At 40.2% G+C, this 25,168-nt stretch overlaps 3 protein-coding genes and 2 non-coding genes across 8 annotated transcripts; 1 reads left to right on the forward strand and 4 right to left on the reverse strand.

Moving 5' to 3' along the window:
* Positions 1-1,995: 1,995 nt before the first annotated feature.
* LOC113007829 (putative selection and upkeep of intraepithelial T-cells protein 1 homolog) lies at positions 1,996-4,398 on the reverse strand. Of its 2 annotated transcripts, XM_026144793.2 has the most exons (5): positions 4,194-4,398; positions 3,646-4,008; positions 2,542-2,835; positions 2,341-2,438; positions 1,996-2,136 (listed from the first exon to the last, which is right to left on the reverse strand). In XM_026144793.2, exons 1-4 carry the CDS (start codon positions 4,285-4,287, stop codon positions 2,353-2,355), a joined length of 837 nt encoding a protein of 278 aa, XP_026000578.1. In that variant the 5' UTR covers positions 4,288-4,398; the 3' UTR covers positions 1,996-2,136; positions 2,341-2,352. The 2 variants fall into 2 exon arrangements, with proteins under 2 accessions (XP_026000578.1, XP_080146938.1); XM_080290812.1 differs by lacking the exon at positions 4,194-4,398 and having other exon boundaries at positions 3,646-4,187.
* Positions 4,399-8,630: 4,232 nt separating this feature from the next.
* nifk (nucleolar protein interacting with the FHA domain of MKI67) lies at positions 8,631-12,757 on the reverse strand. Its single transcript, XM_026144792.2, has 6 exons — positions 12,463-12,757; positions 11,742-11,870; positions 10,914-11,022; positions 10,595-10,806; positions 9,779-9,841; positions 8,631-9,427 (listed from the first exon to the last, which is right to left on the reverse strand). Exons 1-6 carry the CDS (start codon positions 12,583-12,585, stop codon positions 9,215-9,217), a joined length of 849 nt encoding a protein of 282 aa, XP_026000577.1. The 5' UTR covers positions 12,586-12,757; the 3' UTR covers positions 8,631-9,214.
* LOC113008548 (small nucleolar RNA ACA64) lies at positions 9,612-9,742 on the reverse strand. The gene has a single exon (XR_003270040.2). It is a non-coding gene; the product is annotated as a small nucleolar RNA ACA64 (small nucleolar RNA).
* On the reverse strand, positions 11,092-11,222 carry LOC113008547 (small nucleolar RNA ACA64). The gene has a single exon (XR_003270039.1). It is a non-coding gene; the product is annotated as a small nucleolar RNA ACA64 (small nucleolar RNA).
* A 1,552-nt stretch (positions 12,758-14,309) lies between the features above and the next one.
* On the forward strand, positions 14,310-23,595 carry LOC113007827 (high affinity cGMP-specific 3',5'-cyclic phosphodiesterase 9A). Of its 3 annotated transcripts, none has more exons than XM_080290810.1 (14): positions 14,310-14,448; positions 15,805-15,966; positions 16,054-16,105; positions 16,274-16,376; positions 16,642-16,784; positions 16,857-16,916; positions 18,423-18,600; positions 20,349-20,471; positions 21,002-21,094; positions 21,173-21,240; positions 21,778-21,880; positions 21,950-22,054; positions 22,519-22,680; positions 23,052-23,595. In XM_080290810.1, exons 1-14 carry the CDS (start codon positions 14,361-14,363, stop codon positions 23,241-23,243), a joined length of 1,632 nt encoding a protein of 543 aa, XP_080146936.1. In that variant the 5' UTR covers positions 14,310-14,360; the 3' UTR covers positions 23,244-23,595. The 3 variants fall into 3 exon arrangements, with proteins under 3 accessions (XP_080146936.1, XP_026000576.1, XP_080146937.1); XM_026144791.2 differs by having other exon boundaries at positions 22,519-22,665; XM_080290811.1 differs by having other exon boundaries at positions 21,778-21,877.
* The last annotated feature ends 1,573 nt before the right edge of the window (positions 23,596-25,168 follow it).

Here is a 25,168-nt window from a genome sequence, read left to right on the forward strand (position 1 = left end):
GTTTGGGTCCCACATTTGTGTCCTAAGTGGTGTCATCTTCAGTAGATCAACCAAAATGAGCTGAAAATATAATTGATTAATTTGATTTTCCTGTCGTGTCATGACTAAATCAATACGCCCAGCTCAAACAGGCTCATAAATACCAATAAAAAAAAAGTTGATCCGAGGAGAACTATAACCTACAATTACTGAAGAAATAATCCAATAAACCAGTGACCGAGCTACTTTATTTTAATGGCTGTTTGGGTTTCTCACACCTGTACCTTGTCCTTTATTTGTGATGGCTACTCTAAAATATTCTAATGCAAAATTAATCACAGTTTTCAATCATGTAAAATAAGCTAAAACCCCCACAAATTGTGCTTTCTGTAATCCAGTACGCTTGTATTATTTTAACATCAAAACACTGATGAACCAGTAACTCCATAATACTTTGATCAACAACAAATTACTTCCATGCTTCAGTTTCAAGCTAAATGTGAACAAACATCTGGTTTACAGATGTGGAAGTCTTCAAGATTTTTGTGCAAAAAGATGAAAAAAATATTTAGATTCATGAAATATCTGAAAATTGTGCTAAAAGAGAAGTTTATTTATGTAATAATAACTACAGAGAAATTACAATAAGATCAGAAGACTGCAATATTAAAGAGAGAGAGACGCATATTTCACACAGCTCTGCATTATCCGCACCATTAGCCTCAATCAGTTTAATCAGGTCCTGTAAAATCTATGAAAAGATGCAGAAGGTTGGTTGATAAATTCATGGTGGGTTATTAATCATGTTCATGAATAATAACATCCACAAACAGCAAAAAACATGGACATATCTTCAAGATCAGTAAACTGAAGCCAGTGTGGACGTGACTTAAATCTGCTTTCTCTCCACCAGATGGCGATAAGCTTTGGTCATCTTGACCTCTGTAATCTCTTTCCTTCTGATTTCATGGACTCAGTCGCTTATTTTGGTTCACACTGAAAAAAAAAATAGAGTGTTTTGTATTTTGGTCACACAACTGATGACTGAGGGCTGCTTTCTGTACAGCCTGCAGGGTGGAGTCAAAAGGGGGGGGGGGGGGGGGGGGTCCTTCACCATATTTCTCTTGAAGTCTGAATAAAACATTTTTCAGCTTATAATATAAAACATAAATATACTAAAAAACATGTATTATTGTAAATGAAGCCACCCAGCAGCATAAAAAGTAAGGTTGTAAAGGTGCTTTGTTGTTTGCAGTCCAGCGCTCTCCTCTGCCATTATTATGGGTTGCAGGGGGAGACCATTATGTTTACATCTTGCCACAAAGTTATGAGCCAATCACAATAAGGCTGGTGAGTGTAGTTCACTATGCCATCAGCATAATCTGAATGGATTTCCAAAACTTTACAGGAACCACCAGGAAATATCAGGAAGAACTAAAAAACCTTTAAACTTTAATGGCAAAACTGTAAAATAAGAAACAGAAGCATAAGTAAAATAACATTTTATTCATATAGATAAATATAACAAAGTGCTTCACAATCATAGTGCTAAAAAAACCAAACAAGTTTAAAAGGAGATTTCTGCTGCTTTTCAAAACAGATCACTCCCAGCACCCTCCCCCATCACCAGTCCTTCACTACATCCATGAATCTCCGAGGTCTTCCTCTGTTTCTTTTCTTCACGTCTCGTCTGCTCTGTCTATTTGGAAGGTCGAGCCCAAACATTTAAACTCATCCACCTTCACAATCTCTACTCCTTTCATCTTCTGCCCGCACTCCCTTCACTGAACACAAAACTAGCAGGACTATTATTATCCACCTCGAGGTTTTTGACCCACATGTGTGCGCAATTGTTCCTTTTATGAAATCCTGAAGTAACTACTGACACGAAATGGATGAAACCACACAGGGAACCTGATCCTAGGTGTGATCTTTTGGTTTCATTTTTCTGATTCATGAAACTCAGTCTGTGTTTTCCCGTCCAGGCCAGACTGAAACTGGATAAGCAGCATTTTCAAAAGTCTCTGATTTGGGCTTGCAATAAGACTGGAGTAGTGTGGCATAAATACACTTATAAATACATCAAAAGTCACACAAACTTTGGTGTACTTTGAATATCCTAGACCAGCTGAAGTCGTCCACCACCAAAACCAGGCCCTGAGAAAGGAACAGAAAATAAATTAACAGATTTTTCTATCTTCAGGTGGACAAAATACACAGATTAATCTATTTCTAATACCTGTATTCAAAATGTAAAGGCACTAAGATGTTGCTGTGTCACATACACAAGAGACAGAAACACATACACGTCCTTTAAACATATATAAACCTGAAAAAAGCTTCTTCTGTCGATCAACTCACATCATGTGTGAACTACAGCTGCTGCAGAGCTGTTAGAAGAACTGCAGCAGCCACTATGAGACCTGCAGTCCGGCCAGGTAAACTCCACACTGCTGCACCTGGAGAAGCAGAAAGACACAGTCTGTATCCACAAAGCTCTTCCTGTTTCCTGTTTTCTGACTCAACATGTTGAAAACAGGGCATTATGAACTTTTAACCTACCTTTGCTTAAAGTATAAGTGGCGTTCAGAGTCGTATTTGAAGTGGGGTTGTGGCACAGACAGGTAATGGCTCGGTAATGATCTGCAGGGATGTGGAGAGTGCTGCTAGAGGTGTACAAATAGTTTTCAGGATCCTGCTCTGTCTTAGTGTGGACATGCTTCGACTCAACCAAGGATTCAGAGTGGTTGTAGTGGATGGTCCAGCGTATCTCAGGAGCTGGAAATACACCATGCAGCGTGCACACTGAAGTCATTGTTTTAGTGTTTACAGCCAGCTTGAGGTGCTTGTAAGGCACTGAGGAGAGAGGGGAAGAATGTTAAAGTCAATTTTAAAAAAAGTCCCTTTCATCTTTAAGAATGCTTGTTCGGTTTCGAGTGAGAGTTAGATTAATCAAACTGATACCATCATTCTACCTACTGAGGTTTTGCAGACACGTGATGACATTAACTTGTCTGACATCGAGACTGGTCATGAGGGGAAATGAATAATTCCTGACTGGTTGGTGGTAGTTGCTGGGAAAATGACTGCTAAAGTCACACAGGCCTACCGACCAATCAGTGACCTGAATCTTTCCCTAGCAACCGATCTGTTGCTAGAGAAAAGCGTTTATTCCCCAACCGGCTCCCAAAACCCTCTGTGATCAACTATAGTTTGCATGGTCATGGCTAATAATATCCATCCACTAATACCTTTAAATCAGTAGAAGTAATTTCTTCTGATCGTTAAAGCTAACCATAAACCCAGTTTTATCCAAAGCTAACAGCTAGCCTGTTGTATTCCACAGCTAATAACATATTTCAAAATCAGCTAAATCTCTCATTTTTTTCTCTCTTACTCTTACATGTAGTGAGTTAAAAATAAATTACATGGGAAGTTGCGTCTTTAGTTATGCAATCCATTATGATTTAAAATCATGTGCTCTAACTAAAGTGAAATTCACAAAAAGAAAAGAGTTCACATATCTTCTCTTTAATCCCAAACAACTTATGCATATTTAGTGTGAACTTTGAGTGTTAACTCAAAAAAGCCTTTTTCAGAAATTTCGCTGGTATACTCACTTCTTCATAAAACATAAACATCAGCAAAGCCAACTTCCTCTCTTACCTGTTACATACAAATTTGCATGGCAAACTTTTGAGGTCTGCATCACTGTCTCCGAACCATTAAAAACTGCAGCGTAAGCTTCAAATATCCTCCCATTATCTCCAAGAGTCAAATTCTTGACTAGGACTGAAATATTTCCTTTCGTCATTTCCTGGGTGAAGGCCGCGGTCCTGTTCAGATAAGGGTCTTTTACATGCGTGAACATTGTCTTTCCTTTATTGAAAGAGTACAAAACAGCCTTCCTTTCATCCTGCCAGTAAAAGCGAAGATTTTTCAAGTCTGTTTTAACTGGCACGCTACATCCCAGGAGTGCTGAGTCCATGATGGTTGAGTTGACATTGTACACAAATATGGCTTCAGACACTAAAATGTAAAAAAAAAAAAAAAGAAAGCAGTTAATGAGTCTCAAACACCGGTATTGGTATTTTCGATGATGCAACAAACAGCCATGTTTAATATGAGTTTCAAACCCAATCCCACAGAAACCAGCTGACTTTGTTTCTTTAATGTAAACACACAGGCTTTGCATAAAAATATATAAAGCTTACCAAACAGGAGAGCAGAAAAAAGTCCAAGCAGAATAGCCATTTTTGTGAGGATGTTTCCTATAAATCGAGATGACAAAACTGATTTTAGACGCATGGTGCCCAGGCATGGTGCATCTTCCGCTTCCTCTTATGAGATGCGGTAGACGTCATCGGGACTTCCCCTAAATTCGCTTTGATGACCATTTTAAAGTAATGACGCATGTCTCTAACAGTTCTTTGCTATTTCTGATTCACAAGAATATGGCTGACTTGTTAATAGTTATGCAGGTTTTGCAATGCGTATTATGTGTAATGGAGTATGTGACATTTGTAGGGTCAAAGGTCAAATGGTCACAAAGACAATTAAACGGAGGTGTGAGGTTAGACAAAAACGTTTGGCACGTCTTCATAAACTGCACAACTTTGCACGGTTTCCCGTCATTTTTTTCATCCTTTGCACATTTTCGAATTATCGAATTTCCCAGAGGAACCCACCCGAGGGATTAATAAAGTTCTATCTTATCTTATTTTGGTGTTATCACGAGGTGCTTCATCGCGTCTTCCACCCACCCTGTGATCACTGATCTTCGTTCTGTATAGTTTTTGTTGGGATAGATGACTGACAAGCAGTTTCGTGGCCAGACGAAGCCTATTACCTTATTACCTCAGCCCAGGCATAACAGCATCATTTCATAAATATTTCCAATACAAACAAAGGCAGTAGAATTGTAAAAGACATAATTTTAAAGATAATAGACATTTTATGAAAGTTTGACCCTGGTTGACCTCCAGAGGAAGATACTTAGAATCCCCGTATGTCATCCCCTACGTGCCTATATGTTGTTAATACAGACAAAGTGTCAATGGAAAATTGTATTTAGTAGTCAGTATAATCTTTTAGTGATATAAGTTTGCATATGGTAGAATACTGCATGTAGTTATTTGTATTAGGAAATATTCAACCATGTATACTTAGAGGCATATAATTAATTGTGTGTGATCTCTAGCAGGCTGCAGGCTTGGCGTGCACCCCAGGAATGCACCCCCACGTCCTGGGAGAACGAGAGAGCTTGTACCTGGTTTTATTGTTTTATGGCAGGATTAACGTAGTTACGTTTGTTTTAGTCTAAGTGCTTTAACTGCTGGACTTCCTCACCCTTCTCCTGACCAAGGATGTACCTTTTATGACCCTTTGATCAGCAGGACACACACACACACACACACACACACACACACACACACACACACGTACACACGTTCAATGGAGTATAAAATAAAGACCAGGGGCAGTGCTCAACGCGAGTCTCAGTCTGGAGGCTGCCCTTGCTAGCAAGAAGTTCTGTGTGTTTCTCTGAGTCTTTACTGAAGAAGTGTTTTAGAATATTTTCCCTAACACAAAGGCAGGAAGAATCATAGGTTTAAGTCTACAGAGCACTTTGACACTAAGATCAATCTGCTGACCTTCAAGACCTCAGTAGATGTAGGCCAAATTTTATTAGACTGTTAACATCACTGCACTCTACCCCAGCGGTCCCCAACCCCCGGGTCACGAACTGGTACCGGGCCACGAGAGTTGAGGCTCAGGTGTGAAATTCATGGTTTTCAGGGTTTTTATCGTTAACTCGGTTTCCCTGGATCTTTTCCCATGTTGTAGTTGTGCGTCTTATTTTGAAAGAAATATTTACGCATTACCATAGTGACCAGAGGGCATTAAGGGGCAGAGCGGAGGATGTTGCTCTTAATGTTGTTGCAGCATTTCCGGAGGACTCTGCTAATAAAGTTACACAATTACACAGTGAATTCACGTTTATTATTGTATTTACAAAACACCACAGTTTTTGTCTTGATCGTATCATTTTATTTTGTTGTTTATCCGTGACAGCTTAAAGGCCGGTCTGTGAAAATATTGTCTGACATTAAACCGATCTGGTTGGGGGGTGTAGACCAGCGGTGGTCTACACCCCTGCAAAGTTTTGTTGGAATTGATTCAAAACTTTTTGAGCTATTGTGTTTACAGGCAGGATAACCTCTATACAAGACCTTCTTCTAAACTCTTCGGAAAGAGGAATGTTTTAATAGTCTACATTCCCCGTCTGAAAGGTCAAAAACACCCGGTAAATACAGGGGAGGTATTGCTGATATCAATACCGATACTGATACTTTTAACCTATAAAGGCAGCTTATGTAAGGGAGAGCAGTGTTTCATAGCTTAAGAGATCAATCTCAGTTCACCAAATTCTGAACACATTTCAATTACCACCAAATCACTTTCATTTTCCACAATAATAAGTTAACACACCTTTCGGTTTTGTTTTGAGAAGAGGAAGGTATACGTGCCTGTCTTTGGGTCAACTTCTGTTGTTTAAATGTGTTGTAGGCTATTATTAAAAGATGTGACTTTCAACGCAAAAAGATTCAGAGATTTTTTTATTGTGCATGTTTGAAGTACAGTTTTTAATTTGTAAAAAAAACAAACAATTCAGTGGGCTACATGCTGAACTTGGAGGATAGAGCCAGATTATCGATCTGATACCAATCCCAGCATTGGTATGGATCGTCTCTACGGGTGAGCATCAGTATCAAGTGGCGTCGTTTAGTTTTTCCCAACAGGACTTAACGATTGCTGCAATTTTTTTCAGGAACCAAATCATACTTACAACTGTGTAACAGCTGTTACTCATAGAAAGTTTAGAGAAATGTTTTACAGAAAAAACAAAGACTGAGTCAGTTGCATTTCTCAGATTTCCTGTAAATTAATAGTAAACAGAGGCCAGTTCAGGAGCGTCACATTACTTATGCTGAAGTACGGAATTTTTTTTTCAGCCCTTTTACTGGTAATAAAACGAATTGTGTGGAGTTTCTGATCTCTCCTGCAAGGATTTTCCCCGCTCGCCAGCTTTTTCTCGCTGTAAAAACTAACCACACACTCAAAACTTTCATATTGTTACAGAGAAGTGCTCCACACCGAAGGTCCAATCTGTCAAACAGGAAGTGGGAAGTTCTATTTATAATGCGGGGGTTTTGCAGGGTTTTATCGGGACACCCTTTTTTCAGTTTAAAAATAAAAAAAGAAAGCAAATTTTCGACTTAAAGTTTAAATTGAAAGACTAAACACATTTAACACCTTTAAAAAACAAATCAGTTCAACAGCTTCATTTCAAAAAGAGACATATGCATTATTAAGTCACACTTTATTAAGCTGAATTAAATAAAGTTCAAAGATAAACACAAGTATGCTTGTCATTAGTTGTTAGTCAACGAGGGAGCAGTCACATCGTCCCCTCGATTCAGAGAAAAACTTTCAGCTTTCAGTCTTCAAAACTTCATCAGCTCAGCACTCCTGTTTCCCCTGCTGAGGTTCTCTGCACTGCCTCCAGCTTTGGTTTCTCCCGGGAAACTACCGCAAAGTGTGCGAGCTTCAGATTTTACTCAACAGAGAAATTAGTTTGTGTGTTTTTCCAAAGCTCTTTTAAAAGTTCACTACAGTACAGCTTATTCTCTGCCCCCTCTGTTTATTCAGACGCTTACATCATTCATTTTTAAAAGCAGAAATCTGTCAATGCTGAAGCACTCTGCACACTAACAAGCATGCTCTTCCTCATTAGTCGACTTAGTTTTTAAATAATCTGATGATTCTGCTGCATCAGATGCTTGCTCAATTCCTAAAGAGCCAGACTATCAGTCAGAAGTTTGAATTTTAAACGGACTAAAATGAGATGAGGCTACACAGGAGGGACTGCAGATTCACCCCGATTCTCCATTTTTATGTTTCTACACTGGCCTGTACATGTTGTCACATCTTTTTGTCCATAAAACAGTCCACACACAAGTTGACCCCACGTGCGTTGACTTCAGGAAACACAGACGCACCTTTTTCCAACAACTTTCACTCAAAAAGTGTTCATCAGAGACCTGATTTAGACTTCTGCAATGAGTCTTTGCAGAGTCAATAATGTAGCCTATGTTAGCAGCGGCATTTATGGTGAGATTATGCCCCCGTTTTATTTGACAGCTGATACAATCAAAAAGCCAGGTATTTTTTTCCTCTAGGTTCTCACTCTTAAATTTGTCCCTCTAGTTTTTTCACTTCTTTGCTCATTCTGAAGGACTCAGCCATCTCCCACCATGAATTTGCAGACATTTGGGTCCTTATATTGACCGTATGATTATTTTTCCTTATACTGACACAATAATTTTATTCTGACGGCTAAATTCAAGAACTGCCCCAAAAACATAACTGGAAACAGGAGAGGTGATGGTACTCAACAGGCCAATCACAAGAGGCGTGAGCTTTGTCGACATGCCATTTAGTCAGGGTCGGGTTTCAGAGGCGTTCGTGGTTATGATGTAGAATTCCACCGAGTCAAATCTCCAGTAAGGGTGAACGGGCGTTTAGACGACGTCTAAAAGTGCAACACTGGAAAATCTGAGGCTATAAAACAAATTGGAAATCTCTGGTTGGTTTTAATATAAACTTTTAATTTTATTTGGGAAAATATTTAATAAATTCACAGATGCGCTGCGATCAAAATTACCTCAGTTATCAGAGGTCTGATGAATACACGGCAGTTAAAGTGTATTCAACACACACACACACACACACACACACACACACACACACACACACACACACACACACACACACACACACACACACACACACACACACACACACACACACACACACACTTCAGAATTTGAAAAGTAAATGGTGGCAGGTATCCTCAACAAAGGTGACGCCCCTTTGGTTGCGACCATCTTTTAAATACAGTCTGTGGCTGAAATGTGAAGCGATCTACCTTCCCGCCTGCTTTCCTTCCATATTTACATTTATTGTTGAAGAATTATAGTTTACACATTTTTAGACGAAGCAAAAAAATCTAAACGCAGCCTCGTGTGTCGTACACGCGCGGCCGCAGCTCGCCTTCAGCGGTGTCCGTCACACAAACATGTCCCATCGATGTCTGAACACAGAACGATTCAGTTCAGGATCCTGATGTTCGTTTCTCTGCTCTCAGAGTCCACAACAAAACTCAGGACTTTCACTCTGCTTCCTCCTCAGAGTCCTCCTCGCTTCCCTCTTCCTCCTCATCGTCACTCCCTTCTTCCTCTTCCTCCTCAGAGTCTTCCTCCTCAGAGTCTTCCTCTTTGTCTACAGCTGGCATCTTGATGATGATCTCATCATCAGCATCATTTTCCGCCGCCGTGGACTTCCTTCTCTCGAGGAAAGAGGGTGTGCAGACAGGTGTGCTGTCCTAAAGAAGAGCAAAGATTATACTGACTCACTGCTCCACCTTGTGGTAAAAACCAGTACTGCATGGAAGTACAGCATGAAGCTCAGGCATCAAATTCAACACCTTTCTTCTGTCTCTCTGGATGATATCAATCCTTTCTTTGCAGATTTTGTTGTTAAATGCATCTATTTTAAGTAAGAGGCTTAAATGTTGGTACATGGGTTTTATCACGCTGGCACTATCAGACACGCGCGATAAGCTTAACGCACCGCAGTTCTTTAGGCGCAGTTATCTGACCCCAGACCACTGAGAGACCTGGGGCCATTTTCACTCTGCGCCCGACATAAAACCAAACATGACAACAAGACTTACGTCAGTGCACGAAGATACGTTCCCGGCATCGGAGGATGACTTCTTCTTAGGAACCTGAGCCGCCTGGAAGAGCACAGAGAGCAGTGAAGGTGAAGTTTATAAGACCTCGGAAAGAACAATCTCAAAAAAAAAAAAAAAAAAATTCACTTTTTTTTGACCAAGCCGAGCTGACAGTGTAACAGTCCTGACTGCACACAGTAACTGAGGCCTGACGTTAAAGACAGTCTGCTTTGACTTTCTGGACTGTTGCTCAGACAGAATAAAGAGTATGAAGACACTGATTGTAGTTTTCCCTGTTTACTGTGCAGGGAGTCTACTGCAAGTCCCAGCAGCCCGCAGGCTTAAATCGCAGCACATCACAGGATTTCATACTTGGAAAACCTTTTTATTAAGCTACAAACAGCCCTGAGTTTAGTTTGTGGAATTTGCATTTGAAGTGGGGAGATTCCTGCAGGGAATGACTGGAAAGAAAGCATGAGGGTAAAAGTGTGCATGGCTTCATTAAATAATCTAAAGTTTCTGTAAATAACCAGATGATTCTGAGGGGGACAGGTGGGAAAGTCTTTCCAGATTCAGTTGAATTTATATGGAATCAGCAGTATTCCAAATCGCTGTAATTCTCTGAAGATCCTTTTTCTTTTTTGTAAAAACTGAAGCTTCTGAACAGATCACAGCTGCACGCTGTTTGGAATTTAGTTGGAAGAAATCCATTACTTAAATCAGACGCCTTTAAATATGCCGCCATGTCACGGCACATTTCCAGTTTTTAAAACCTAAATCCGTTTAATGTTTCCGCTCCAGCGTGTAAACACTTACGAATCCGGGGAATTCGTACTCGATGCCGTATGCTGCAATCCTCTTTCGGAGCCTCGACTCTTTGCGCAGCAGCTTGCCGGTCATTTTTGCAATTTCCTCCTCTGTGTGCTTCTTGTTGTAACGCGTTACCGCGGGATACGTCGGCTTTTTGAACCCTCGCTCCGAGCCGACAAACAGCTTCTCGTGCACCTTCTCGGGAGGAAACACCTGACCTGGGAGGAAAAAAAAGTATACATTTATATAAACATCAGGTAGGAAATAAGACCCTTAGAGGAAAACTTCCTGTGAATCAGGATCTAAAAGATGAGGTTTGACTCACATTTGATGAGTCTCTCTCCCATCAGGTAATTATTCATCGTCTCTGCAACGATCTTCGCCACTTCATCGCAGTCAAACTCGATGAAAGCGTAACCTTTGCTGTTACCAGTCTGCAAACAAACAGAGAGAGGAATAAAGTGACAGTCACAGACTCTCAGATGTTTTCATTCCCTCCAGATGTTTGTTGGCACATGGGTTTTATCACTCTGATAACAGGCAGAGCAGGTGATAAGCTTAATGTACCAGAGTACTCTAGGCTCAGTTATCTGACCTCAGACCACTTTTACATCTGAGATCATTTTCAGTCTCAGCCAAAACTCCAGATTTTAAGAAGTGGAGCTTCAAACAGGCTCCTGCCTGGACTACTTAAACCAAAATAAAGAAATCGGAATGTTTGCAGAGCGTGCTGGATTCAAGAATAGCAATCAAGAAGTTCCTCGACTGCTCCTGCTAAACACGGAGGTGTTGGGAGTCAGTTTTATTACTTTGTTACTGGAGACAAATCCCTGCAACTTTTTACCAAGTTATAGTTCAAAGGTCATTTTTTGCTTAGATGCAACATGTGGGCTCCTTTTCTGGTGAGTTATACCTGAGATTTTTTATCTGGAAGTTTCTGTTCTGGCTATGAGGCCTCAAACCACACAATCTATAATCAGCCTCACAGTGACCATTTCCCTCTAAAGTTTTATCAAAAATAAAAAGACTCCAAGTGAAGTTTTTAAGGAAGTGATACATCGCTGCAATAGCTGTGAAAGTTTTAGAGATGCAGTTGAAGATTCTGATCGCCCCTCACACATTCACACGTCTGTTTCCACATGTTCAGGGTTACCTTCTTACTGCGGGACAGCCGCAGCCGCAGGATCTTCCCAAACTGACCGAAGTAAGATTTGAGCTGAGGCTCCACCAGGTTTCGGGGCAGGTGGCTGACGTAAATCACTCCTGGGGTCAGACGGTTTGCCTGTGATGGGGGAAAGACAGATCACCACATTACACAGAGAGCTGGGCCTTCACCTGTGATTTATAATACAATATAATGCACAGACTAAATTATGAGAAAAAACAACTTTAAAGATTTATTTTTCCCAGGCCGGCTTTTAAAACGTCTACAAAATAAAAGTACAAAATAAATACACTTTATATATATTAAACATACAGATGTTCGCCTCATTTACAGATTTTCTTGTTTAAATCAGTTTACATTCAGTTTGGTCACGTTTCTTTGGGGCCAGTTCTCTTTATTTCTTTACTGTAATAACATTAATCTTCTTCTCAGTCCGTAAACTTAATAACTTGAGACAGGATGTCATTTCTTCTTCTTTTTTTAAATGGGCCTGCCTTACATCTGTAAACCTGAGTAAATACGCTGCACGTGGGCCGACTGACAGAGTAAAGACCACGAGCCTATAAAGATGTCACGGCACCTGAACCAGAGTTAAACACAGACTACAGAGAGAGACATAGGCAGTCTTAGAGTAAACTAAGCGACAGTAAACAAAAGAAAAATAACTGCAGACTATCGGGTCTCCTTCAAGGCCACATGTCTCACCCACCTTGCCTGATTTCTTCTTCTTCACCTCCTGAACCTTCTTTCTGAAGTCGGACTCCTGTGCAGGATTCAGCGCCAGCAGCTCTTTGGCCGCAGCAGGAGCCGCTTCGGCGCCACTTTCACTCATTTTTCGCTGTTGGAAGCTACAAACGCCACATAAACTGAGACAAACACTCACTTAGCCGTCCATAAACCACGATGCTGCTGCTGATAATGACCCACATCCGGCTGCACATGCGCTGAACACCAACGAGTGCCGGAGAATCGCGTCACGTCTGCAGCTCCGCGCTCTGTGCAGCGACACCTACAGGTGCGGAGGTATACGCTCAAAAAAGAAAGAAAATAAAACCTCAGTAAAAAAAATTAAACAATGTTTTAATTAAAGGAAAGTGAAAGTAAAACAAAACAAAGGTACTTATTAAAATTATTCCTCTTTAAGAATGTTTTAGAAAATGTTCCTGGTACATTTAATTTGAACATATTCCTTTAAATTTAACATTTTATATCGTGTTTATTTAACAAAAAATGGAAAATTAAAAAAAAAAGTAATTGAATTGAAATTAAATTAAGTTAAAGTCAGAATCTTTGGCTAAATCTTGTTTTTAGTTAATTCTTCTTCTTCTTTTTTATTATTGTTGTTGTTATTATTATTATTATTATTATTATTATCATTATTATTATTATTATCATTAGTAGTAGTAGTAGAAGCTATATTTAGGGGAAATCAACATCTCATTTTCTTATGTGATTATCACTTCTTATGTCTCACCTGGCTGTGCGCATCTTTACTTAAGTTTGAGAACCTCTACATTTCTATTCATAAGAAACATCTCATAACATTTTAATTATGATAAAAAATTCCTGCTCCAATCACCAATCCTAAGAATTGAAATATAAAAATGTGTAAAACTGAAAAAAGTCATTGTGCAGGCATCATATTTTATTTTATAAGATTTCATACATTTTGGTACAAAGTCTTAAAGTTTAAATTACAAAAAAGATAAATATTTCAAGGAAAGAAAAACACATTTGTGCAAAAACTGGAAAGAAAATTGAATAAATTTGAAAACAAATGCAATAAATAAATACATAAAAATGAAATATATCAAAATTAAAATGAAAGAAAACTTAAAACTGTGGAGAATAAAAGCAAAAATACAAAAATATGAACTAAAAATATATAAAAGTCAAATTTTAAACAACAAACAAAAAAAGCACATATAAAAGTTTTCACATTTAGAAAAAAAATGGCCATATTAGGATTAAAGTTGAAATTTTGACATTAAATTTAATTAGTATTTTGAGAATAAAAGTCTAAATGGGGAGATTGTGGTTGTTGTTTCAACCAAACAACTGCAATGGCTCCTGTACCTTCTATAAAATTCTTAACATGGTCCTAATACTCTTTCATAGCAATGTGCCTATGAACACAGCATCACAGCATAGGGGCACAACGTGCACGAAACAGCAGGTTCGCTACAGCACTTAAAAATCAGCCAAAAACACTCTGATTGGTTATCTCATTCTCAGTTTGACTCTATAAAGACCATTCTCTCTTTCTTGTAGAACTGTAATTATATTTGTATTAAAAATCAACACCATGTTCACCTCTGTGCCCTTAATTTGTCACCCGCAATTTGAGAACCACTACTGTAATCATTTTTTGAAAAAAAAAAAAAAAAACTCATAACCTTTGTAATTGTCATAAAAATCTAAATTTCGGGTGAAGACAGTTGGCTATTGCTCTGAGAAATGTTGGAGTCCAAAGGCAGGGGAGGAGGAGGAGCTTAGGAGGAGGTGGAGAGGGGGTGGAGTGTTTATCATTAAGATAATAAGAGGAGATAGACATCAGAGCCAGATCAGCAGTGCGCACAGCAGCGTCAGTGGGTTTAGATTCATGACATGGAAACAAAAGTAATCTACTTCACGGTGAACGGGAGACCGGAGCAGGCGGAGTTCCCGGTTGATTGTCCGGCTCAGGACGTCAAAGGTAGGAGCCGAAGCTGAAGTTTATGTTTCATATGATCAAATGCATTCTAACGTGTTGTTTTGGACAAATGAATTAAAGTGGAATATTCTTATGCTTAGAGTTCAGGAAATACTCTTTTGTGACTAAAATCAATAAAGCAAATTTGATAAATGGATCAACATAAGACAAAGCAGTCTTTGCTGCAAATACAGCTGCCACTGACAGCCCCTCACCTCTCACAGCAGCTTCAGCCTTTGGCATCATGGTCTCCACGCACATTACATACTGCAGATTTTACTCATTAGAACAGGGCTGTAACTGCAAGCAGTGTTCTTACTTAATTTAGATGACTGCATTTAACTTCTACTGTACTAGTTTTTGAAGTTTACTTTCCTGTATTGAATTATCTGAACGTTGTACCTGCATAGTTGTAGACACTCGTTCCACTTAATTTGTGCTAGATTTTTCTAAACAGTTCTGCAGTGGGAAGCTCAGAATCGAGTCACTGTCAAAAATGTTTACCTTTACATCTTTTTTTGGTTAATATTTCAGTGCAGTCATTTATAGAAAACTTTACATGTGTGATGCGTGTTTTTCAGCGTTTGTGACTGATAATTATAATAGAGACTCCTGCAGTGCCTAATGCCTCCCAATCATGTTCGGGGCTGCTCGTGTTTCTGAGACACTACGGTGTATGGGGCACATTAAGGCAAAACCCCCCTCAGCCCTCTAAGTACTGTAATTCTCTGAGAACTGGGTATATTAAAACATTTATAAACTAATATTAGATGAAGTGCTATGAATATAAATAATAGAGCTCTTTTAGTTTAATATACATTGTATGATTATGGAAGTTCATATTGAATACCCAAGTATGAGTATAGCACAACCACACTAACCAAATTTGTGTAAATCACCCCTCTTAAGTAGATTTTACTTTTTTCTGATAAACTGTTTGTTGATGTTGGTTTTTGTTATAGTTGGTTGTTGTTGCTGATTGTTGTTATTGGTGGTTGTTGGTTGTGGTTGTTGCTGATTGTTGCTGATTGTTGCTGGTTGTGGATTGTTGTTGGTGACTGTTGGTGTTGCTGGTTGTTACAGTTGTTTGACGATAATGGGTTGTTTAGATGCTGAGCACTTTACAAATATTATATAAGTGTTAGCACAAAAATTATACCAATAACCTAAAGAAAACAAAATGCAAGAAAACTTTCAAAATAGCTCAGAACAGACAAAAAATCTAAGTCTAAATGAAATGATTCATATCAAAGTTGGTTAGTAATTTGGACGTGGTTATATATATCTGTTCATTTGAATAACAGTTCCTGGATTTCCTCAAGTGATTCTATAAAATAAACCTCAAGCTGGTCTTTCTAGATCTGTTCCGCTCTGCCGCCGAGGCCGGACCCCATGACATCCTGAAACTGTACAACCCTAAAGGCAACATCATCAACATTTCTCCGAGCCTTGAACCCAACAGCCCCAACCTGTGCTACAAGCTGGAGGTGGTGGCTGCCGACTGTAACAGTGAGCTGTTAGGTATCTTTAATTAGGCATCGTGGGAATGGCAGTGATCTAGTTCACATGGAAACTGTTGACAGTCTCCATCTTTTTATGTCATTTCAGGTGCCGAGCTTGCTGGTGCACTAGGATTTGACCTGTCATCCATGGAAAAAAGGTAGGTGGGGCAGGCTGGGTATTAAAGGAGAGAACATGCGTAAAGATCTCTTAGGTATGCTACCATCAGTGTGCTTTTTAAAGTCTCATATCAGGCATTAAAGACCAGAATCTGAGCCATGACACGTACAGCTGAAAAGTTCATGAATGGTTGCTTCACTGATCCCAGACTGCAGGGCCTGGAGAAGAAAATCCTCATCGAGGCTGGCGAGACGCCTGCAGTTGTGTATGAGATGAAGAAGCAGGTGGATTCATTCAGAGAGAAACTGGAGGTATCCCAGCAAAGTTTCCCACATCCAGTGTTGTGTTGTTTAAGCTTGTTCCGCCTCAAATAACTGAACAAAAATACCAGAAGTTTTTTTAAATTCAAAACTTAGAGACAAACATGGGGATAAAGTGGGTTTGGCAGGTGGGGGAACCCTATGATTAGATGTCACAGTGCAGCAGGGCTGGGGAAATAATCACTTAGGAAGAAGTCAGTAATAATTTGTAGTGTGAGCTCCAGTAGGTTTGTGTTCAGTGCTCATTTGTCTTCAGAGTGTGGAGCATCTAAGCTGGCTGGGGCTGTTCAAAGATCTCTCGGAGGGAACCCACAAGCCCTCACCGTTCTACCACAAAAGGACGCTGCGTAAAACCAGGGAAGAGTGTGAACATGTGCGGGAAAAGTTCCTGCAAATGAGGTTTGTAAAAATTCACATTAAAATGTTTGGAATAATTTGCTATTCTTACTCCTCATGCCACAATCTTTGCAGCACTTTGGAGGTATCTGAGGAAGTGAGGCAGTACCTGAAGACGCCAACCTTTGATAACTGGTAAGTTTTGCTTTAAAATGCATGAATCCAATTGCTTTTAATGTCACCTGCTGAATCTGTGTTCATCACCCTGATGCGTCTTTGTGATCCTAAATAAACGAGCGCACCTGTTTCCTCCGTGGACAGTGAGGCAGGCGGTCAGCCAATGACAGTCGTGCCCAACAAACACATCTGATGTGTTTCTGAAGAGGATGGAAGCCCTCAGCCTTTTCTTCTGATCCGCACACTCATCTCAATATGAATAGGCCTGGATGAGGACTCGCTAATTAAAAGAAGGTCTTTATAAAAGCCTTAATATGCACACCGCGTTTGAAGTGAGCGCCATGCATTCACTAAGGTTCGGTTATCTTTTCATTTGTCCAAAAGCTTTTAAAGCAAACCTGCAGCAATAGAGGAGCATCGATGAGGTTAAGTTCAACCTACACACCTAAAGCTTGGAGCTAAATTACAGGGTTCCTCTAAAGACCTGATAAAATGTGCTTTTTGCAAGTTGGCCAGTGCAGTATTATCAGGAATAATTCTGACGTGATCCTGCACTCTTGCTGCTGTAAACAAATTTACTGAAAAGACTAAAACCCTCAGTGTGTTCGTATGTTTCTCAACACAGGAGTGCAACCACTCCTCGTGAGCACAGTCCAACATGTGTTTGAAAAGAAAAAAACACATGAGTTTTAAGCAAAAATGCAAAAGTAGATGTTCAGTAGATAGATAAACAAATGTGGGAACAGGGTCCCAGCAAACAGAAAGGTGATAACGCTATACCTGCACTAAATTTTGGAGAAATATAGTGAAAACTGATGTTTTTATGAATATTTTAGTGCTGTCAGCATTAATCGCGGCAAATCTCTGTTAGCGAGTTATCGCAGATCACCCTGATGCGTGTGGCTGGACGGCGCTAACGCGTTAACGAGCATTAATGAGGTGTGCAGCCACAGGCACTGGGCGAACTCGCTAACAGAGATCTGACGCGTTAATGTGGTTATGGCGTTAATTTCGTTTTAGCGAGATTAACGCTGACAGCACTAGAATATTTTTTTGTTTGTGTCAGTCAAAATAACATTTTTTGTTCTTTCTGGATTTGCAAGACTTTCACCTTTTTTTTTTAAAAGAAAAGAATTTCATGACAGATGGTTATGGTCCTCACTATTCCAACTTTGGCATCAGAGGGTTGGATATGTCTAAATGGTTCAATAATTGTCCTCTTTCCTTCCTCAACACTTCAGCTGACTCCACAGCTTCTGCATTTCTGTGTTGAATAATTATCGTCTGCTTGTCTTTCCTCAAAATCTTGTCTTGAAAGATGTGCTGAAAGATCCATTCTTGGACTTTGTAGCAATGGGAAATTTATGTCTTTTACATTATCTGTGTGTCCATTAGAAAACATTTCACCATTCAAGGTTTTTTTGTTAAGCTGAAAATTGGCAGGTCACATTTAGCCTGGAAATCCGAGTGGAAGGACAAATGTTGACTGGTTGGCTATTGATTTTTTTTTCTGGTGATGTGCAGGCAGTGGGAGGATGCAGAGATTATGGTGCTCCTGCAAGTCATGTACACAGATTTAGACTTTATACCAACCTTCAACATCGAGCCCGAAGTCTTGCAGCAGTTTCTGTTCGAAATCTATCGCAGATACAACAACATCCCTTTCCACAACTTTAAACACTGCTTCTGTGTGACCCAGATGGTGAGTATGTTTAACGCCTGCAACTAAGGCCGTAATTCCCAATTACGCTGTGGTTAAATTTACCTACAAATACTTAAAGGCAGTTACACTAGAATAAGAGGGTAAAAAGTTAGTTAGGAAACAAAGAAAGTAATTTTAAGTACTGTGTAGTTTCATGGTAATAATGGTACACAGCACTTTTCAGGTTGTGAGGCATATTTTGGCTCCATCACTAAAAGCTCACACAGGTCTACAAATTATTAAATATAGCACAAACCCCGAAAAGTACAGCATATTTACGCATATGTAAGAAATATTGTGTTTTTCTGCAAAATCCATCCATCTATCCATCTTCTTCCACTTATCCACGGCGGCCAGGTTGCAGGGCAGCAGCCTAAGCAGAGAAGCCCAGACCTCCCTCTCCCCAGCCACCTCCTCCAACTTATCTGGGAGAACACCAATGCGTTCATAGGCCAGCCGAGAAATATAATCTCTCCAGTGTGTCCCGGTGGGACATGCCTGGAACACCTCACCAAGGAGGCACCCAGGAGGCATCCTTATCAGATGCCCGAACCACCTCAACTGGCTCGTTTCAATGTGGAGGAGCAGCGGCTCTACTCTGAGCCCCTCCCGGATGGCTGAACTTCCCACCCTATCTCTAAGGGAGAGGCCAGCGAACCTTCGGAGGAAATCCATTTCCAACACTTGTATCTGCTATCTCAATCTGTCAGTCACTACGGACAGCTTGGGACCATAGATGAGGATAGGGACTTAGATTGACCGATAAATCAAGAGCTTCGCTTTTACACTCAGCTCTCTCTTTACCACAACGGACCGGTACAGCGTCCGCATCACTTCAGCTGTAGCACCAATCTGAAAGTCGATCTCCCGCTACCTTCTGCCATCACTCGTGAACAAGACCCTGAGATACTTAAACTCCTCCACTTGGGGAAGGAACTCGGAGTTGGCACTCCACTATTTTCCAGGTGAGATTTGGAGGTGCTGATTCTCATTCCCCCTGCTTCACACTCAGCTGTGAATTTTTCCAGTGCGAACCATCACCCGTTGAAGCCAACAGAACCACATCATCCGCGAAAAGCAGAGATGGGATTCTGAGACCACCCAAGTGAAAGACTTCCGCCACTTGGCTACACCTAGAAATTCTGTCCATAAAAATTATGAACAGAATCGGTGACAAAGGGCAGCTGTGCCGGAGTCCATCACCCACTGGGAATGAGTCCGACTTATTGCCAGCTATGTGGACCAAGCTCTTGCAATGGTTGTATAAGGATCGAATGGCCCGAAGCAATACGCCAGACACCCCATGCTCACAAAGCACCTCCTACAGGACACATGTAGACTGGTTGGGCAAACTCCCATGCACCCTCAAGTATCTTTGAGAGAATAAAGAGCTGGTCCAGTCTTCCACGACCAGGACGAAAATCACATTGTTCCTCCTTTCTCTGAAGTTGGACTAACGGATGAACTCTCCTATCTAGCACCCTGGCATTTCTGCAAAATTATCATGAAATTACACAGTTTTCAAATTTACTTACGGTATAATTGTTTGCTTGTTTCCTCTAAGAACGGGACTTGTTCCCCCTTATTCTAGTGTGCCCATCTTTAAGTATTTGTAGGTAAATATAATTAGATTTTAATTTGAAATAAAAATTGGACATTATAAAGTGATACCAATAAATGCAGGTAAATCCTTCTTCTTCATTCTCTCCATTTGTGTTGTTGCCTTTGTTTGTCTTCCCTCTGAGCAGATGTATGGTTTGATCTGGCTGACTGACCTGAGGAGTAAGATGGACAGCATTGACCTGCTGATTATGCTGACCTCTGCAGTCTGCCACGACCTCGACCACACGGGATACAACAATGCCTATCAGGTACACAAAGCACACTTTTTAGGCTTCCCTAGTACTGAAACTCAGACCTGCATTGTGGTTTGTTGTACCAGTTGGAGTTAGAGCACTCCCGGCCTACATATCAGAATATGAGAACAGAATTTTGATTCAACCTGAAAATTTGGCTCGGTGCGATTTTTGTACACATTTTCTCACTAGATGATGTAAAACTGTGATATGGCAACAATTTTCTGCATGTAATGGATGGCACTTACTGCTTTCATATAGTAATGAAACTCCTTTAAGATTAGGGAAAAGTCTCTTTGAGACTCTTTGAGAACCAGTCCATGTAATTCTGTGTAGTTTCATCGCTTAAAATCTTTTATACCAGTTATTTCGAAACTACCACCTTTTGCACTGTAGAAGAACAGCCAACACAGGTTTTGCTGGGACTTCAGTGCAGATGATGTTACAACACTCTGTGATGTTTTATTCATCTGAATTTTCCAGTTTTCCAAAATAAGGTTGAGGCTTGAACTTTGGTAAGAATCTCATGTCTGACTGTCCTTCAGATAAACGCTCAGACTGAACTCGCTCTGCGCTACAATGACATCTCTCCTCTGGAGAACCACCACTGTGCTGTAGCTTTCGAGATACTGGAGAGGGTAAGAATGAAAACCCTCCATTAACCTGCGTACATGCATGGATGACTCCACAGTGACCCGAGAGTCTTTGTTTCATAGACAGAGAGCAACATCTTCAGGAATCTGTCCACGGATCAGTACAAACGGATACGAGAGGGGATCATCAAGTGAGATCATCTTCCAATAGTCATGTTTTTAATTTTTCTCCCCCCAAAAGGAGGGAATATGTCTGCCTGTCTGTCTGTTTGTTAGCAGTCTAGCATCCACAATTTTCAAGATATCATGTTCAAATTCTGTGTGCCGGTAGAAACCAAGCTAAAGGTGATTTAATTTTGTGTAAAAATGCTAGACCTTGAGGGACATGTGTACCTAGTTTGGCTAAGCATTTAACCTTAACTTTCATTGTTACGTCCAAGGTCAAAGTTGACCTTGAAAAAACTTTGTAGAAACCATATTGAGTAATATATCATAAGAAAGGGCACGCAGAGAGCAGTGCAAAACACTTTTTATTTTGTCAATACAACACCCTACAGTGTCACAATGATGTCATAAGATGACATCAGTATTTTATAATAAAAACAAAAAAAAACCCATCAATGTGTTAGTGTAGTCTTTGCCTTCTGTGGGGAAGTTGTGATCTCTGAGTGCTCTTGTTCATCATGACATCTTAGCACAGAATTTATAATGAGCACTGATTGTTTCAGATGCATTCTGGCCACCGACATGTCGAGGCACAATGAGGTTCTCAACAAGTTCAAGTCCATCCTTCCAGTGTTTGACTTCACCAACAAGGACCACAGAGACGTGGTAAGACTACAGAGCACCGTGAAAATTTGGAAGCATGTATACATCTATTTACTGTTGTTGTTTGTGCAGCTAATGACGATCCTGATCAAAGTGAGCGACATATCCAACGAGGCCCGGCCCATGGAGGTGGCTGAGCCCTGGCTGGATTGTCTTTTACAGGAATTCTTCAACCAGGTACCGACTCCTGCTGAACTTTGTCAAGACATTTCAAAGTGACAATATGATATGATGCTGTTTTTGATGAGATATCTGTAACTTAAAGAGGGATGTTTTGGAGCACAGTGACCTGAACTCTAAATGTTTTGGCTCTACCATGAGATTCAGGGACGGTCCAGCTGATTTTTGAAGGGCAGAGACAAACTGTGAGGTTCTTTATAGACACAGTCTGTTATCAAGTTGTGTGAGAATTTATTTTTCAGATGATCTGACCTTGTTGGTGCAGTTCATTATAACAAATGCAGAGTAACTTCACTTTTTAAAGCTACAGAAACTAAAATATATTACCTTTTAAATTCAAATGTTACATCCACCGTGGCCTTACAGTAATGAGGGTGTGCCACACAGCTGAACACCCCTTATAAAGCAATAGAAGTAAACTAAGTTAAGTGGGTCAAATCTGTCTCCTGTCGTTCTGTCAGAGTGATGTGGAGAAGTTGGAGGGCCTTCCCGTTACCCCCTTTATGGACCGGGACAAAGTTACCAAACCTTCATCTCAAACAGGCTTCATCAGATTTGTTCTTCTGCCTCTCTTCATCGAGCTGGCCAACCTCTTCCCCTGCCTGGAGGTATTAAAATCAAAAGTATGGAGAAAATGTACTGTATGTACTTCTTTGAAAGCATCTTTGCAAAATTTAATGAAGACTTTCACAGGAAGGTGTCCAAAACATCTTAAATAAGTGGCTCAGATGAAAAGAAAAGACTAAAATAAACAAAAAAAAAACCCCTAATTGGTGTGAAAGGCAGCACAGGTAAACAGTGAATGGTGAACAGTGTAAACAGGGTAAGATTTACAAAATAAAACAGGAAATTACTTTACAGAAACCCGTCCTCAGCAAGTGTTAAAGTACAGCCGGCCTTTTTCTACAGTAAGGAACTCATAAATGGTTAAATTCAACCCATGTTTTTTGGTAAATTGTAATCAGTTTAAACTTTTTTTGCAATAATTCTGCAGCAACACATTATTGATCCCGTCCGGAAAGCTCTCGACTACTACACAGAGATGGAGAAAGCTCTGGAGACGGAGCAGCAGAACCGGGCTCAGAGCGAGAACGCAGCCAAGAGCAAGGAGGCAGCGGGAGGCCGACAAGACAGCCAGACGGACGCCGGGCCAGACACCTCGGAACCAGAGTCACAGTTAACATGAATGATTTCATATCAGTTCACTGTCATATTGATTATTTGGTGGACTAAACGTCCTGTGATGTAGTTTCTCTGCATGCAGCGTTGATGTAACTAGAATAGAATAACATCACATTCAACAGAAGTCTATTTTAAAATAAATCTGTTTCTCACAGAATGTATTTTATGAAAGAAACATTATTTGTAAAGGATCATAACACTGCGTTGTTACTCTGGTGCTGAAGTACCCATGAAAACACTATGTTGTAATGACTGCCACTGTTGTTTGTTTGTGTGTGTGTGTGTAGGTGTGTGTGCTCTGAGTTGTTCTTGGTCTAGTTTGCAGTTAATAAAACACACACAGGGAGTTTGCTGTACTGTGTATTGTTGTCATTGTTCTATCTTTAAAAAAGAATGGGTTAAAAAGTGCTAAAGACTTGAAAACTGAAAGACGATAATTTAATGCCAAACCAACCAATCAAGCAAGTGACATGACCCTAACCACAAAACTGTGTTAGCCAATCAGAAATGTTAATATCCAGGTTAGCTAAACATTTGACCTTGACCATCATTGCTAGCGCTCAAGATCAAAGTTGACCTTGAAAAAAAAAAAGTCAACAAATGATCCAACCATACATTATCTTATCTGCTTATCCTTATCAGGGACACTGATGGGCTGGTAAAGAAACCATATCAAATAATATTTCGAGTCGTAGGTGGTTGCAATGTTACTATAACAGGCTGATGTCATCATGTTGGAATAAGAACACCATAAAACATCAAAGTTTTAGTTTGGTTCTCTTGTTTTGCTGTTGTTTAACAGAGACTTTGAATGAAACAAATGCCTGATTATCAGCAGGTGCAGGATGCATTACTGGACACTAGGTGGCACCATACTGCAGAGCTCAGAAAGATCAGCTGGGACCAGAAGTTCAGTCAGAGGGAATCACAGCTTTGTCTCCAACAGGAAGTTCAACTCTTAGCCACCGGTATCTTTGTTAGAGGCTTCCTTCTCATCTGCTTTTAATGTATATTCAGTTTGGTGCACTTTCAGAATGAATTACCCAGCAGTGTGATATATTTTTACCTTTACACAATAAACCTTCTCTAAAATGTTGATTGTTTACTTGTTTTAGAGGTATTGACATCACTTTAAGACTGTTCTTTCCCCCTCGGGAAGACAAAAGACGCCGTGGTGTGTGGGGCCTCTGGCTTCTCTCGCCTGAATGAACGCTGGTATGTGCTCTGTACTTGCAGGGGGTCACCATTCATTCTTCTAACGCCAGCAAGCAATGTGACCCGGAGCAAGTTTGGCAGCGGGGAAGAAGTCCCAGAATAGTGTTCCTCTTTATCGTTTTTTCAATGACAGAATCAGCTATTAAAGTTTGCTGGTAGCAATCCCATCACAGCTCAGAGCCAAATACAGATCTGTTCTTTTTATAGGCTTCTCATAATCAGAGGAAAACTCTGAGTGAAAGAAGAGAAGGGCAGGCAAACGTCGTCACCCAGAGCTGCTGCAACAGCTGCTGACAGCGAAGGACTCAGATTGAGAGATGATCCATTTACAAAACCCCCTTGAATAAGATTAAAACTCCTAAGAACCCTAAAAAATCAAATATTTAGTATTTAGAGGACTTGTATTTGTGCACACAAATAAAATCCGGAAAGATTAACGCTTTAAAAACTTGGAATCAGCTTTGAATCTTTGATCTGCATAAAGATTCAAAGCATGGCTGTGGAGCTACTTCAGACAGTTATCCAGTGACTTCTAAACGTCTGAGAATTAGCGCTTGTGTGTGCACTTCAGTCCACACTGTCTGGTTTAAAATCCACTGTGGGGTTGTACAGAGGTAGTGGGCCCCACAGTGGCAAATACACATGACCCTGACTGCATGATTGTAAAGTTCATGAAACCCAATCTCAGAATGAATGAGCAATAAATGCTAATCA

Source organism: Astatotilapia calliptera, chromosome 16, assembly GCF_964374335.1.
Source record: "Astatotilapia calliptera chromosome 16, fAstCal68.1, whole genome shotgun sequence".
NCBI classification, from domain to species: domain Eukaryota; kingdom Metazoa; phylum Chordata; class Actinopteri; order Cichliformes; family Cichlidae; genus Astatotilapia; species Astatotilapia calliptera.